Genomic DNA, 16,853 nt, shown 5'->3' with positions numbered 1-16,853 from the left:
TGCCTTACAGCCGACAATAGTATGCAGGCCTCCGCCTTAAAGATGCTTGTTTCCGGATACAAACAGCCGGATTCCAAGAAGGATGGGCCGAGTGGAGCATAAGAAACATTGGCATGCAACTTGGAAGCATCACTGCAAAATTCTGCGCACGAGTACTTTGACTGATATTCTAGGAATTTCATTTCTATGTGTATTTCTGGGGCGTTCTGTGTAACTGCCACAAAAGACATGTCGCTATCTATCAGCTGCCACAACCACTGTGATACTAGCTTGGCTGGAGCCATGACAGGGCTTTCAAGAAGTGGGACAGCCATTGCTTGGTTGGGCTTCCTCACACGTTGTGAAAATGGTTCTCGCACTTTGGACCATTGTGGAAAAGTGCGGCACAAATTACGGTTTTGTTAGAAGGATGTTCATGGTTAGAGTGTGCTTTAAGAAAATACATGAAACTTGAGAACGACCTTTGCAGATGGGGTGACCAACTTATTGGAGCCTACATAGAGACTTTGTACAAGGTCAGTACTTAGGTCTCCTGTAGCCAGGCGGACGCCTAAATTAGGAACAGGATCAAGTATATTTAGGACACTTGGTGTATTAGACCGATACACCACAGCCCCGTAGTCTAAACGCGATTGTAAAATACTTTAGAAGAGATTCATTAAGCATTTTGTGTCACTGCCCCAATTCATGCTTGAGATAATTTTCAGTATGTTCATTGCCTTCAGGCACTTGGCCTTGAGGTATTTGATGAAGGAGATGAAACATAGTTTCAAATTGAATACGACGCCCAAGAATTTATGGTCTTTGTTCACAGTAATGTGCTATCTTTGCAGTCCGAAAGTGACATCAGTGCGCAATCCTGTATTTTTCGAAAAAAGGAAACAAACGAGAACACGTGTCTAACCTCGTGCTGTCGTCCAACAGCAACGTTCTTGTACTGACGGAAACGTGGCTTTGTAACGAAATCTATGACTCGGAAGTGTTGGCTGATTTGCCAAACTTCATCGTCTTTCGAAAAGATCGTGCCGGGACTAGAGGAGGAGATGTGCTTATTGCCGTTAGTCAACAGTTATCGTGCTCTGCAATTAACATCACATCAGAATTAGAAATACTGTTTATTCTATGCCACGCCGCCCCACAGTCCATAATTTTAGGTGTATGTTACAGGCCCCCTCGCAATAGCGCCGCCTTCGCTCGTAATCTAAACAATGCACTAAATGTGGTTTGCTCACGCTATCCTAATGCCGACCTTCTTCTTTTTGGAGACTTTAACTTACCAGACATTGATTGGCACAACACAGTACCCTCTCTGGTAAGCCAAACCGAATCGAGAGATTTTCTCGATGTTTGCCTCAACTTCAATCTGACACAACTCATATTAGAGCCAACGCGCGTCACCCAAGACACTGCAAACATATTAGATTTACTACTGGTCAACCGCCCAGAGAGTTTGTCGTCTATCACCTATCTTAGAGAAATTAGTGACCACAAGGTCATCCATGCTTTTTTTCGCTTTGCTCCAGCTCTGCGGGAGAAGCGGGAAAAAACTATACACTTATATGACAAAGGAAATTATCATGCAATATGTGAACATTTACAGAATTTTCTACCTTCCTTCCAAGATACGTGTCATAACTGCAGCATTCATGAAACTTGGCTGATATTCAAACAAAAAATAAACAACTTAGCGAACCAGTTTATACCCAAAATCACCTTTCGAACACATGAACAAAAACCATGGTTTAACAATTCGTTAAAAAGACTAGAAAAGAAAAAGAAACGCATGTATCGTGCCGCAAAGTGCAGGATGAACACGTGTGCATGGGAAAAATACTACACTGCTGAACGCGCATACCTATCAGCGATTCGCAAGGCGAAAGATGCATTCTTTGGTGATGACCTTCGGAAACTTTTGGTCAATAACACGAAAAAATTCTGGCAGGTGATAAACCCTCAAGAAAGGCACGGTGTAACACTTACCAATGACGGTGGTGAAACGGTCGACGATGTAGAGTGCGCGAACCTTTTTAATGCAGCTTTTGTCTCGGTATTTACAGAAGAGCCTACCACGTCCCCCTTTTCTTCGCGTACTAACGAAACAAGCGTTATGCCAACCATTACATTTTCCCCAGATGGTATCTCATCGTTAATTGACAACCTTAAACTCACATCGTCAGCCGGCATAGATAACATTAATTCGAAACTGTTAAAAAATACTAAACACGTCACCGCGGTGTTTCTGTGTATGCTATTCTCGCAGTCACTTTCAACTGGTGAAGTACCACATGACTGGAAGGTGGGGAAGGTTGTTCCCATCCACAAATCAGGTGACAGGAATTTCCCGCTTAATTATCGCCCCATTTCATTAACGAGTGTGCCCTGTAAGCTCATAGAACACGTCATGTACACAGAAATCATGAAATTTCTCGACTCGAACAAATACTTTCATTCTTCACAGCATGGGTTCCGCAAAGGCTTTTCCTGCGAAACACAACTGGCCATTTTCCTACATGATATTCACACTAACTTAGATTCTAACCTCCAAACAGACGCGATATTTCTAGATTTTGCAAAAGCGTTTGACAAGGTACCACACCAACGTCTGCTACTAAAACTTTCTCTTGCGAACCTTCACCCCGACATTTTGCGATGGATTGAAGCGTTCCTAACAAACAGATCTCAGTTCGTTACAGTTAACAACCGCGCATCTAACCACCTACCAGTGACTTCCGGTGTACCGCAAGGATCTGTTCTTGGACCCCTACTCTTCTTAATATACATTAATGACCTACCCCTGCACGTGTCTTGCAACGTTCGTTTGTTCGCAGACGACTGCGTCATTTATCGAACAATTACTAGCACATCTAATCAAGACTTACTTCAGGAGGACATTAACTGTTTACAGCAATAGTGCGACCGGTGGTTAATGGAACTTAATCCTAAGAAATGCAACTTGATGGTATTTTCTCGTCGGCGCGACCCATTTCCTTACCAATACACAATTAATAATATTCCCGTGTGTGCTGCGCAGTCTTACAAGTACCTAGGTGTTACTATATCTAACGACTTATCCTGGCGAACACACGTCAGTAACATCATTTCATCTGCTAACAAATCGCTGGGTTTTCTCAAGAGTCATCTAAAACGCGCCCCCAAACCTGTTAAACTACTGGCCTACCAGTCAATAGTCCGACCGAAATTGGAATATGCATCCGCCATATGGAATCCGCACCAAACATCTCTCATTAACGCACTCGAAGCCGTTCAAAACCGTGCCACAAGGTTCATCCATTCTAATTATTCATATGACGTGAGCATATCTTACTTAAAGAAAGAATTGAATTTACTTCCCCTTTGTACGCGCCGGCGCACTGGAACCCTTTCACTTTTCCATAAGTTTTATCACAGCTCGCTTAATCAACCACCCTATATCCTCCCCGCAGCCCGAACATCTCATCGCACACGCCACACTTTCCAAGTGGGCCGCCCTCGCATGCGCACTGTTACCTTTTCCGCCTCATTCTTTTGCCATGCCGCTACAGATTGGAACAATCTGCCCCACCAAATCTCCACCATCACTTGCCCTTCTACGTTCATGGAGAGTGTCACTGCGCACTTTTCACAGTAGAAATGACTTGTGTTAATAGACTTATATGCTCGTGCAACTTTATTTTGTATTACATAGTTCTATGTATTTGCGCTGACGTATGTAACCCTTTAGCACATGCAGTTTTTTGTTGTTGTTTACGTGTTCACTTATTTATTATGCAAATTATGTACTAATGTATTCCCACCCCTTATGTAATACCCCTATCAAGGGGTCTTTAAGGTAATAAAATGAAATGAAATGAAAGCTTTGATGTGGATCGACCTAGAACACATTTTCGTCTGCACATTTGGATATTTTCTTCAGCCCAAGCTGAATTTTCCTCCCGAAGACTGGAAGGTTAGAGGATTTAAAACCTCTCTGTACATAGTCCACGCAAACAGAATAGAAAATGGCTGGTGGTAGTGAAGGACGGAGCGCCTTCATCTTCACAATAAAAAGCGTACACCTGCGGACGCCTCCCTGAGAAACCCAGTTTCCTGCGCAGACGGATGCGAGAGTATCTTGCCCATTTTTAAGCGGAAAGTACGTTTCGAGAGGTAACTCACAATGTCGTTCAGCACATTCCACCTGATACGCATTCGTGACGGGTCTCAAAGAAATGCAGAGCACCACGTGGTGTCGTAGGTCTTTTCCGTGTCAAGATATATGGATAAATATGATTGTTTATGGACAAAAGTATCATGACTATTAGCCTCGACACGCGCGAGATGATCGGTTGTTAACCGACCTTCTCTAAATCCGCATTGGTACGGACCAAGCATTTTGTTACAGCGAAGGTGTTGGCCTCTAGTTGGTTGACATTTTTCGTGTCCGCGTCCGTTAGGAAAAATGTGGCTTGATCCCGGCGGCAGTCCAGGCCAGGAGCAGTGGCTCGTACCCCGAAAAGGCAGAGGCTTCACGCAGTCAGCAAAGTGAAGCGAAAGGTGCACACATTCTTTGTAATCACGCATACAACATACAGAACAGCACACGTTTTCATAAAGAACCTGCACAGAACAAGCATCCGAATCACATAACTGATAAGGCGCCCCCGATAACAATGCCGGGGTTTGATTGTTGTGTTCATATAGGAGGTTGTGGCCAAGTACTGCACCAGGGTGGCCAATCCTGCTCTGGTGAGGGAGTGCGTTACCGGTTCTGGTCACCGGGATCAGGCCACACTCCAGGCCTGTTTGTGCAATTTTATCAACACGCGAATTTTTTTTTTTTTTTTTAATCCGGTGGAAAATTGCCGGCACCGCAAAGCAATGCAAAGCACACATACGTTCCCGCATATGTTTCCCAGTAAAGATTACTGTTGCGCAAGCTACAGCCACGACAGCAGATGGAACGCGGGGAGTGACGTCCCTACCCTTTCGTATACAAAAGAACCAGCCTAGCAACTCATTTCGACGTTGTGGCAGCACCGGTACGGGCGGTGTGCTTTGAAAACCACAATTGCTCCATTACTAACATTAATTCAAATTATGATTATTATCATTACTCTAAAGCAATAGAACATTGCATACCCCCCTCAGCAGTTGTAGCTGTGGTTTTCAACAGCTTCGCTGGACATCCACTTTTACAAGGCCGAGATGTCGAATTCTTTACGATTCAGGGTAAAGTTGAAGGTGACGATTTATCAATTTTTCCAACAACTTGCAGAGGCAACTTGTGAGCGCTTTCGGGCGATAGGTGGTTACTGAGGCGGAATCGTTACCCTGTTTCGAAGCAGGGACAACAGCTTCTTTCCATGAGGATATAAGATGATCATCTGCCCAGAGAGTATTAAAGAATGCTAGTAGTATGATTTGTGTGTCTCAGCCGACAAAGACACAAAGAGCATCGTGCGTGTAATACGAAGACGTGGGATCGTTCCCCACCTGCGGCAAGTAGTTTCTTCATCCACTTTCATTACCATTAATTCATCATTGTTTAAATTATGTTATTAAGTAAGAGTAATTTCCCCTATGTTTTCCTTTCTGTCTTTTTTTGTTGGCTTCTCATGATATCATTAATAAAAATCGGGCCCCTCGGTTACCCCCTCTCTTCTCGTCCGGTGTTTAAGCATGTCGTACACAACTCTGTCGGGACCCGGAATAGAGTTCTGACATGCGCTTAAGAAAGATTTCAGCTCGGTAACGCAGAAAGGCCAGTTAAAAGGTTTGTTCGGTTTACATTTACGGTGGAGTGGCTCCCGTTGTTCCATTTCTAAGTATTTGAGAAAAGAGAAGGAATAGTGCATAGAGCTAGAAACGCACTCATACTGCTCTCCAAGAGCATCGACCAGGCCTTTCAGGCTGTTTCCTTGTTCGTTTACGAAGGGCAACAAATAAGTATGCTGCCCTTTCAGCCTTCTCAGCCCGTCACGTACTCTCACCGCCAGGGGGTTTCGAATTAATACCGGACAGAAATATCTCCCCATCTTGCCCTCATTGCTTGCCTTCGCGTCCGCCATCCCTGCAATTTAACGTGTTTTAATTCAGTAAGGTTATCCGCATTTGTGTATTGACGGAGGATGCTCCATGCTATATTTAGTTTCTTTCGCGCCTGCCTACAGTCGTCATTCGATCAAGGGACTAGTTTCTTGCATTTGTGTGTGGGATGCATTCTTCTGTTGCGTCTATTATAAAAGCGGCAACATATGCTAGCGCCGTCCAAGGAGCCCACGATGCGGCGGCCAGGCTCGGCTTGCCCGTCCCTGTGTGGGAGTGGCCCGATGCGCGATAATCGTGTCTCTCAAGACTGTCAATAAAGTTTTTCCATCCATCCATATGCTATTGCACCGTCTATGCTAAATTTGGTGATACACTTTTATGATCAATAACTTGTTTCTTTAATATGATCCCAGTCAGCCGAGGGCAGTTTCCGCCGAGGAATATTTCAAAGCATTCATGTTGCTGTATCAGGTTTTTTTTTTTCCAGCCGGCGTGTCAGACGCCGTTGACACGCCGGCTAACACGCGTGCGTTTACAGGCGGCCGGGATCCTGGCCTTGTGCACAGCACTCCTTTATTCTCAATTCGACACGCTAACACACTTTCCCTCGTTGCTGCACCCACCCGCCTTACACCCTCTCCCCTTTAGAAGAACCCCACCTATATATACTGTGGCGAGGAAAGCATATGTCGCCTTGAACAAGACAAGTCCACTTGTCGAAACGTTGGCTCCTGCTTTCCCCTTGTTCTCGTTTTGCTCATTGTATCAGGTTTAGTGGTACAGCGAAGTGGTCACTTCCAAAAGGGTTTTTTATTACACTTGATTCAAACTACGGAAGGATGGCTGCAGAGCCCATTGCAAAATTTCTTGAAGAATATGAATTGTGTTGCACACTGTAATACATGGGCTCTTCTTTTATTAAGGAGGCATGTAACAGAGAATACAAGAAAATTTTCGACTAGTCGCCCTTTCGTGTCGCACTGGGAGTCTCCCCAAAGAGCGCGATGGACGTTAAAATCACCTGATATAATGTGTGGTTCTGGGAGCTGGTCAATGAGGCTGCAGAATTCTGTTTTTCTGAGCTGATAGTTGGGTGATATGTAAATGGAACAGATTGTTACCATCTTGTTAAGGAGAGCTGCTCGCAAGGACATGGCCTCGAGAGGCGTCTAAAGGGTTATTTGTTAGCAAGCGACATACCTGTCGAAAATAATTACAACGCCGCCGGACGAAGCAACAGCGTCGTCAAAACCTTTCCGAAAAATTACGTACTGCCGGAAGAACATTACTTGTCTGGAATTTAAACGTGTCTCCTGGACAAAGAAAAGTATCGGCTGATATCGAGATAATAATTCAGTTATGTCTTCTACATTACGAATGAATGCCCCGACATTCCAGTGCATTATTTACGTGGCCATTGTAGTGTTATAAGAGAAGGTTGTTTTGTGAATGAAGGAGCATTTTTTAGCCCTATCAAATATCGAGTGACACTGCCATTCCGAACAGGGCGCAATTATGTGGCAATCATGGATTTCAGCGTGATTACGCTCATTGGGGGAGGGGATTCATTCTTTCTTTACACGCATAAGAAATTCTCGCGTGAGCTACCTGTTGAAACCAGAGAATGTTTCGGGCTCAAGTCGAATCTAGTTAATATATTTGTTAAACACAGCTGTATGTGTAACAAAAGAAACTGAAATCCGGTAAATTTCATAAATATTTCATGCATAAATACGACACTATGTCACATAATTTATAACTTCGCGATATCGTCATGGGCGTCGTGGTGTCGGCGTAGAAACCAAGAAGGAAAAGTTCACTCCTATTTTTCTCCTATAGTGAACTGCCCCTTTTCTATGGATAAGTGACAAGACACAGCAAGGAGAGGAAATGCGGGGAGGTCAGCCAGATGATCGTTCGGTTTGCTACCCTACACTCGGGGTAAGGCAAAGGGGGTATAAGAGAGGAAAAGATGGAAAGAGTAAACACTGTGTGGACGTGATGCAATGTGTTCATGAGAAAAAGTTATACCTATAATAATATAGCTGCATTTGTTATTCCTTGTTCTGTTCCGTTGGAAATAGGTGAAGTAATAAATTGCAACTTGCCAAAGACACGTACCTATTTCCGGAGGCGACGGTTCTCGAGGACCCTTTTCTGTAACGAAATCCCGCAGATGACGCAAGAATTTAAGTAAGCATTCCGATACAGCACTTATTCAGTCAATATGTCCTTGTAATATGCAATTGTAATTTCTGAATACATCACATTAGCATTTTTAATACTTACTCATTTCGTATCCATCCACATTGTAAAATTTGTTCTCTAGACTAAAGCATGCAAAATTAATAAAACTGCGGTTCTTCTTCACAGTTCTTCATTCATGCAGTTAACACAAGGTAGTGAAAACTACGAGTGAAATGACATAAGTATTCTTTTACGGCACAGTGAAGAAGAAAGGTTAATAAGAGAATTTAGTTAAGTAACACCACGTCAGTTATACGAAACACAAAAATTCGCACTTTCACCCGAAAGGAGAAGCATCAATTGCGATAGCAAGTTATTAAGCAGCCATGCGCCATAAGTTTAGTAGATTTATCAGCTGTTGAACTGCTGTAAACATTCGCTTATTTACTAAGTTAACAAGCATGGTGCCACGTGCACACAGGCAACCACGAACACATCTCGCTCGATGACCGCGGACACTCGCTGTCAGAACTCTCACGTGATGGAGAGCGAGAGCAACCCCTTCGTGCTGCCTCTCGCTTCAACGCGAACTGAGTGCGCGAGAACACAGCGCACACAAAGCCATCACATATCTAGGGTCTGCTAGCCTTCGAACCCCCACGTGGGAGCCTCTATTATGTAACCTGCCAGGTAAGCCACAGCATCGTCTATATTAAAACTAGCAATGTCATCCTAAGCTAAATATGCTATTTCTCTAAAGAGAACCCAGTTTGCTGATTCAATCTCCCATCGGGGAACATGTGGAGAACATTCAGCTTGTTTTGTAACATTTACGACTATAGGGAAGTGGTCACTTCCGTAGGGGTCCTAATAGCGTTCCAATGAAGGGATGGCATTAGTGTGTTGGATACTATGTTCAAGTCTATTGATGAGTAGGTTTTGTCTGCAATGCTATAGTACGTCGGCTCATTTTTTATTAAGTAAACATACATCCAAGGAAAAGTGGACATTTTCTATTAAACGCTCTCTTCCATTGCAACGGCAGCCTCCCCAGAAAGTGTTATGCGCGTTTAAATCTTTGAGAACTATGCATGGTTCCGCAAAATGGGTCAATGTAGTTCTGAAATTCGGTTCCTTGGAGTTGACATTTCGGAGGCATGCATAGAGCTCATTGTGGCTACTTTATTAAACAAGACTGCATGGACAGCAACTGCCTCTAGGGGGGTACAAAGTTTTAATTCTGAGCAGGCAGCAGCTCTGTCGACTATGACGGCCACACCAACGGATTATACGATATCGTCATCGCGGTCTTTAGGAAGAATAGAATTCTGTCGGAGAACATTGGTTTGTGAAGGTTTGAGGTGTGTTTCCTGAATACACAGCACCCTGAGACTAAATTTCCGGACGAGTTTTTTTACCGTCATCAAGATTGCGAAGAAGACCTCTGAGGTTCCAATGAACTATATGCATTGCCATATTGAGAAGCAGGTACGTGCTGCGTGCCCAGGGAACAAATATTCGATTACAGAGCTCTTTTCAGGCCCCGTAATGTGAAATTTCTCTCTCTTTGAAGCGGTCGAGAGACTCCCGGCGCTTTTTAAATGCTACACGCTCCGCTTGGCTGCAAGTTGTGCCCATTGTCTCTTCCGGTGCCCTGGACACCCACTCTTGCAAGCGGTGTGTTCTCCTTGTGGGCTTCGCCTCAAGAGAAGAGACCCTGGAGGCCACCAGCTCGGAGTTCTGGGACGACGGCACAGCACTGGCGGACGGCGTTACCGCCGACTCAGTGCACGTGAGCCGGACGGCCACCAAAAGCCGTCGTGACGCTGCCGTCTGACGCGTCACTTTGGCAAAGCTGTTCATTGGCAGGTACGACACCCACCTCCGTGTTTCCTTCAATGAGAGGTTCTCTTTGACCTGATTGCTACGATTTCATTCTTTCTTTTTCCAGGATGGACAGGACCGCGAGTATGTGCTGTACACCTCATCACAGTTTACACAGTGTGAGAACGTCTTCGCAGAATTCCGCTGGATGTTTGTGTGTACTGCTTGCTTTTGGCACAGGCCGGTCGGCCTCGGCAGGTTTGTCAACTGCGGCCGAGCCATTGGCATTTGAAGCAAAAGGAGAGTGTTAGGGATATACTACCTTACTCCTATCTTATTGTAGCCTGTTTCGATGATTTCTGGCAGCACACTGGAATCGAATGTGAGAATTAGGTGCTTGGCGTTGATTTCTTTCCAATCACACCTCATTCTAATTCGTTTTACATTGGTAACATTTTGTTCCTTCCATTAAAAGTTCAGCCTTGGTCAGCTCCATGAAATCATCGTCGCAAATCACACTGCGGATGATGTTCGTGGTGCAGTGCGGGGTGACTGAAACTGAAGTGTCCCCAAAAGACAGTAGGTTACTTAATTTTTGACACTGCTTTTTGTATCTAAGTTTCAAGAGGAGGGCACAACTTGCTAGTATGGATGCCCTATAGCCTGGGTCTGAAACATTAGGAAACGAGAAAAGGCAAGATCCTTCTCGTTGTCTTTTGTTGTTTCTCAGAATGAATGACTTGATAACGGGGGGAAGTTTTCAGTGTGTCGGCCAAAAAATTAAAATACTTTTTCATTGCGCCCTCGTTTCTGAGGGCGATCAGAGAGTTTTCGAAAAGAATATCTATAGGCGATGTTCGGTTTTCAGCAGTAACGGCGGCCGCCCATCGTGAAGCCCAATAAGGGGGACGCCGCACGTCTTATAAACAAGAAGTCTTGCGGACGCCAACTGTACGTTTCCGCTATACCAAATATGTGCAACCAATGATGGTTGTTCCACACAAGGTTAACCCTTGCTGTCGGGAAGACCGGAAGTAAAAAAGAAATGAAGAGAAGACCGGAAAGATAGAAAGTTAGACGAAAATTGGAGAGGAGGACAAGAAAAAGGCAGCTACCGAATTTCCTAGGGGTGGGTCAGTCCGGGGGTGCCGTCTATGTGAAGCAGAGGCTAAATAAGTGCATTGCCTCCGCCAGGGGGCCCTAAAGGTTTAAACGTCCGACATTAGCTCAGCCCCGGGATACCCCTTTCCCCAGACACTGCAAAGCCCCGCACGGCTAGGCGCGGAAGCGTCCAAAGCTCGTGTGCGCGGGTACGGGGTGTCGCAACACACCAAACGCCTGCTCACGCCCCCTGCGTGAGCTACCCTCCTTCTTGGCTCCCCTCTCATGCTTTCCCCCACACCTGCAGCATACAGCGCGCGGCCGCGATTATTGCACTAGGACTTTATACGGAACCTCGCGGTGACGACGACGGCGAAAAATTCACCTAGGATGCCCATACATTTCCTGGCGCATTAATGAGTCAGTAGCATTCAGTGTATAGAACAACTTATGGCAGGGTCTTAACGCGAGAGCTCGCATACTGTCATTTTGGATAATAAACTTGTATTGCTCATTGGGACAAAATATACTACTTCTACGTTTTTGTGCACTAAACTGCTTAATTATTACTTCCGATTACAATGATTCCGCCATTTATATGCACAACTTATGCTTACTCGGGACTGCATATATGCTTGAATTATAAAAGGGCATCCACTAGTATTACTGGTAGATTTAAATTTATTGCGACATATTTTCCCGAGTGATCGTATGATCAACCAGCCCTTGTTACATACGGTGAATCAACGTCATTCTATCGATAATTTCACCGAAATTGAAGCAAACTGAAATAGAATTCATAGCATACTTACCAATGACTTGATCGTTCTCACATGACCCTTGTATGTTGGCAATTTGCACTATCTTGTGGGCTATTCTGTCTGACGACCTTTCCACAAGCATCACCGGCTCAATGCGATGAGTGAAATTTATGAGACCTGTCTGAACGAAAATAAGGGCCGTTGATGCTCACTGTACGACAGCATCTGTAACACACGCGCCGATGCACTTGTATCTGCATTTCAACGCAGCACTTACAACAAAGTATTCACCATGTTCTCGAGGCTTCAGCAGTATGGAGGCTTTCTTGCTCGTATCTTCGTACAGGTGTCTTTCGTAGTGGGCACCGTCAACCTAAGTGAGCTCGAAAGGAGAAAAATGATGTACGCGCTTTATTGAATTCTATTCATGCTTTTCGTTTACTTGACCATTCTGGTTGATCCGCCAGCACACTGCTTATGACACGATTACCATGACCTAAACATTTTAGCCGCTGAACTCGAAATGAGCCACTGTCAGGAATCCGGCAACATTGGTGCCTTCAGGTAGCACGTGCGGGTTTATTGACCAGTTGCCTTCACTCAAAAAGATCCCACACTCGCGACGCCTGCGGCAGAAAGGGTGTCCCACATCCACCGCCAATGTTTGTGAGTGGTGGCGCTGGCTAACACTATCAGGCTTAATTCTAGTAGTAACACATAAATACCCTGGAAAGTGGATGAGAAAACGGCGCCGCGGTAGCTCAATTGGTATATCAAGGCACGCGTAATCCGAAGACGTGGCATTGTTCCCATCTGCGGCAAGTTATTTTTGCAGTGGACCTGTTAGAACCTCGCTGGGTTTCTCTTGACGTCCGCAGCTTCGCCGAGCTGGGGGAGAGGGTGCTGAGAGGGAGGGAAAGCAGAGTAAAAAAATAGCATCGCGCAGCATAGCGGCGCGGCGAGGGTGGGTGGAGCCTAGCAGGGAGGAAGGAGCGGCGCGGGTGGACACAGGTGGTGTGACGTCATTGCTCTCCAATAAAAACCCGCTCGCTTGCTTCGGCGGGCCTCTTTTTCGCAGTGGAAAAAATTATGCGCGGCAAACACCTGAGACCAGCGGAGCTGGGGGAAGCCCAGCAAAAGTTAGAATAAAGAGACCCTGAAACGATTTTGGCGATTTTCTACAAACGTACTGAGTCGTTAGAGTAGGTCCTTCTGATCAGTAATTAACGCATCTAAGTGCTACCCGTAAAGTGTGTAATTTATTATAAGGTTTTAAAAATGTACATCGCTGCCGATCGCAGCACACTGCACGGCGGCATTTTCCGCCGTCCCTATCGATATGACGTGAATAACCCAGTTGATGTCAGTAGGGCGAGCTATCCGATTGGCTGCCCAGGGCGCGTCATGGATAATTTTTCCACCTTTATGATGAACAAATGATGTTTGTAATAGTTGGAATGTCAGTTAATTTGTTTCTATAAAAAGAAAGTAACAAAAAGAGAATGCACAAGAACAATTTCTCGCTACATCTAAGTACTTCCGGCACACAGCAAGCGTCGTCTGCTTGTGTTACAACGTGCTCCATGTTGACGAGAGCTCCACGGTCAGAGTCGGTCTCAGTCTTTTCGCGAGCACCATGATTCGTCTTTGTTGCGTTGTGGACTGCAAACGTAGTGACTAGCAGTATGTCAAGCTGCGACATCGTGTCCCTCTGCATGGCAGCGGACGAGCGGCGCCTGGATTCATGTGTTTGCGGCCGTCACTTTACACCGGAAGATTATTAATGCAATAACGTATTGCGGGGCCGGTATTAGGGTAAACGCAAGCGCATGGGGACAGGGCCTGTCTGTTTGACCGTGTCGTTTCACGGTATGAGCAGAAGCGCAAATGTGAATGTTCTACATGGTGCAGCCACCTGGTGACACAGAGCTCAACCACACACAGTAGCAGTAACGAAATGTATTCTCCTTTGCTGCTGGTGTAAATTTTTCGCAGGAGTGTAATCGTTAACACATTGTTATTGTAAATGTTTAAAATGTTTTACACTTGGTTAGAGCAATATTAGCGCTTTGTTTGGCTGGTTAAGCTCTGCGCCAACAGGTGGCTGGACCGTGCAGACCGATCAGGCCGCTCATTTACGTCTATGGTAAAGTTCCTTCAACAGCTTGAGTTTATGCCTCCAGCCAACCGTCGAAACGCCCAGCTTGCGTGTGGTTACTGGAATACCAGACACGTTCGGCGCTGCGGCAGAATGCTCGCAACGCACGCTGCTTCGATAGCTCTCGCTTGGGGTCGACTGGCGCATTTGGGGTCGACAAGCAGCTGGCGGAGAGTTTGGAGAGGCTTCGCGCGCCCGCTCCTAGAGAGCCGGAAGTCGACGAGACGGCGTGCCATCATGACGCAGGGCCAGTGAAGGCGGAGCTTAGTCCCGATCACTCAGTGAACGAGTTGGAAAAATCACGGCTATGGAGGAGGGTAACTTCTAATCGTCCGTAGCTCTCTCAATATGAGACATTTCACACAAATTGGGGTGCGAATGATTGATTAACTTTAGCTGTAGCCTACGCGCCTACAAAATTTGTGCGAACCGTTTCAGAGGCCCTTTAAGTGTGCAGTTTGGCACTACTTTACTGGTTTTGCCCCAGCTTCGCTTGTCTCGTGTTTGCGATAGCAGAACCATGCATAATTTTTATCCACTTTAAATTTCATAAATTTATCTTTATTTAATTCAATTAGTAAGTACAAGTAATTTCGCTTGTGTTGTCCTTGGTTTCTTTGTTTGTTAGCTTCTTATGTCACTAGGAAGTAATAGGTAAAAAATTAAGGCAGAAACCATTCCTGCTATCATGCGAAGCATTTATTAAAGGTATGATGAGGATGTGTAGTGTTTTATGGTGCAATGGCCAGTTATGGCCAAAGAGCGCCATGAGATATGGTGATGTTAACTATGTAGTGCGGATAGCATGGACAATGAATTCTCATGGTGCATGTGACATGGCTGTAAAAGGGCTTAAAAATTGGCTGTAAATTGCATAAAACGTATAGGTACTTAAATAATGACACTGATTAATGATGTGGGGTGTGGCAACAGGGTTTCGTTAAAAACATGATGCAACAAATCGTAAGAGTGACACAAGAGCTTCAGAGAAGAAAGGGGGTAAACCGCGGGGCCCGATTTTTATTAGCCATATCACAAGAAGCTAGCAAACACTGACGCCAAGGACGACATAGGGGAAATTACTTGTGCTGAATAAATGAAATAAAGAAATGATAAATTAATGGAAATTAAAGTGGATGAAAAAAACAACTTGCCGGCCCCTCGGTTAACCTCCTTTCTTCTATAGTTTATTACATAACGAGGGTATCGAATCCGGCAACAGTGATGCCTTCAGGTAGCATGTGCGGGTTTATTGACCGCTTGCCTTCACCCAAAAAAAGGATCACGTTCTCCTGACGCCTGCGGGAGAAAGGATGTTCGACATCCGCCGCCAAGGTCTGTGGGTGGTGGCGCTGGCTAACACTCCCAGGGTTCTGCTAGGAAACATGAATACCCTAGAAAGTGGATGGGGAAACGGTGCCGCGTTAGCTCAATTGGTAGAGCATCGCACGCGAAATGCGAAGGTTGTGGTATCGTTCCCCACCTGCAGCAAGTTGTTTTTTCATCCACTTTAATTTCCATTAATTTATCGTTTCTTTATTTCATTTACTAAGCACAAGTAATTTCCCCTACGTTGTCCTTCGTGTCAGTGTTTGTTGGCTTCTTGTGATAGGACAAGAACTTCAAAGGAGCTCTTGCATACAAGGACTGTTAATCATGTGCTCAAATTACCTGGCCAAATGATTTTCAGGGTGTCCATTTCAGCTAAAAACTCCAAGACGGCTTGCAGATCAAACAGCGATTCATTGCTAAGAAAAAATGCCGGGTGTAAGGGAATGTTCTCGCGATATCCAGAATGGAAATACTTTTCCCTCTGTACTTCTATTTCAGGGCATTGAATAAGAACATGGAGAACTGTGCGATTATCGCCGCACACACACCAAGTCGGAGGATCGCTGCCAGGCAAAAGGTAAGAGTAAGTACTGTAAGTGTGTCCAATTCTTAATCGACAAAGAGGTACTTCCTTATATCGTTCTGTTTTTCCGGTTACCCAGTTTCCTAGTTTTGCTTTTATGATGTGCAGCTTATTAAATACTTATGTTTTCCACTGTCCTTGCCAATGTTTCTTAGCTTACGGCGTAGAAAAGACTTGAGGTCTGTAGAAGGGATAGGGATGTTTGCATGTGTGTCGCTAAAAGTTACTGACGTAGCGCTTTTGTTAGCAGCTTCATTGCCTTTTATATACCTTTGTGACCGGGTACCCTGCATATGTCAATGACTTGATTGCGCATATATGTGGAGCACAACAGACTGTACAGCTCACTATAAACTGACTTCTTATGTTTTCTTGGACAAAGTAGGGCTCTGACTACCCTTTATGAATCTGTAAGCACAATAGCCCTGGTAAAATTTGTGAGCCTTATGTTTTGAATAGCCGAGAGTATAGCGTAGGCTTCCGCTCTCAAGATACTTGTGTGTGGATTTAGTGTCTCGGATATTGAAAATGAAGGTCCGAGAGCTGCGTAATACCCCTGTCAAGTGGGCAAGTTAAGTGCACTTACGGACAGTGCACTCGGTTTTAAGTGCACTTTCCGAAATCTAAACGTCGCAAGTGGAGTATACTTGCAGCAGAGTGCACTACGGTCGGAGTGCGTTCACGGAACGCTCTTTGCTGGTCGAGTGCGTAGCCTCGCCGCCAGCGGCTTCAACGATACAAAATGTAATACATAGAAAAAGGACACGTAAGTACGTTCCTGCTGTTGAATAGCTCTTAACAAAATAATCAGAACAGAACTCGCTGATATTCTGTTCTAGCAGGATCAAATGCCGCCTCGTTGCACGCCACCAACTTGTTC

At 45.1% G+C, this 16,853-nt stretch overlaps 1 protein-coding gene across 6 annotated transcripts in view; it reads right to left on the bottom strand.

Annotated features, from left to right (window-relative positions):
• The window catches only part of LOC126545112 (venom metalloproteinase antarease-like TfasMP_A), a 129,691-nt gene that overhangs the window by 33,125 nt on the left and 79,713 nt on the right, over positions 1-16,853 (bottom strand). For 4 of the 6 annotated variants that reach the window (XM_055078222.1, XM_055078223.1, XM_055078224.1 and 1 more), the window contains 3 exons: positions 12,178-12,273; positions 11,952-12,081; positions 8,149-8,184 (listed from right to left, as the gene is read on the bottom strand). In XM_055078222.1, coding sequence (XP_054934197.1) covers positions 8,149-8,184; positions 11,952-12,081; positions 12,178-12,273 — 262 coding nt within the window. Of the gene's footprint in view, positions 1-8,148; positions 8,185-11,951; positions 12,082-12,177; positions 12,690-16,853 lie in introns of those variants that run through there. The other 2 variants (XM_055078225.1, XM_050192837.2) reach the window with 2 other exon arrangements.

The sequence above is a fragment of the Dermacentor andersoni genome, chromosome 10 (assembly GCF_023375885.2).
Source record: "Dermacentor andersoni chromosome 10, qqDerAnde1_hic_scaffold, whole genome shotgun sequence".
Taxonomy (NCBI): Eukaryota; Metazoa; Arthropoda; class Arachnida; order Ixodida; family Ixodidae; genus Dermacentor; species Dermacentor andersoni.
Note: the sequence above shows the minus strand (reverse complement) of the source record. Positions and strands in the feature narration are given on the sequence as shown.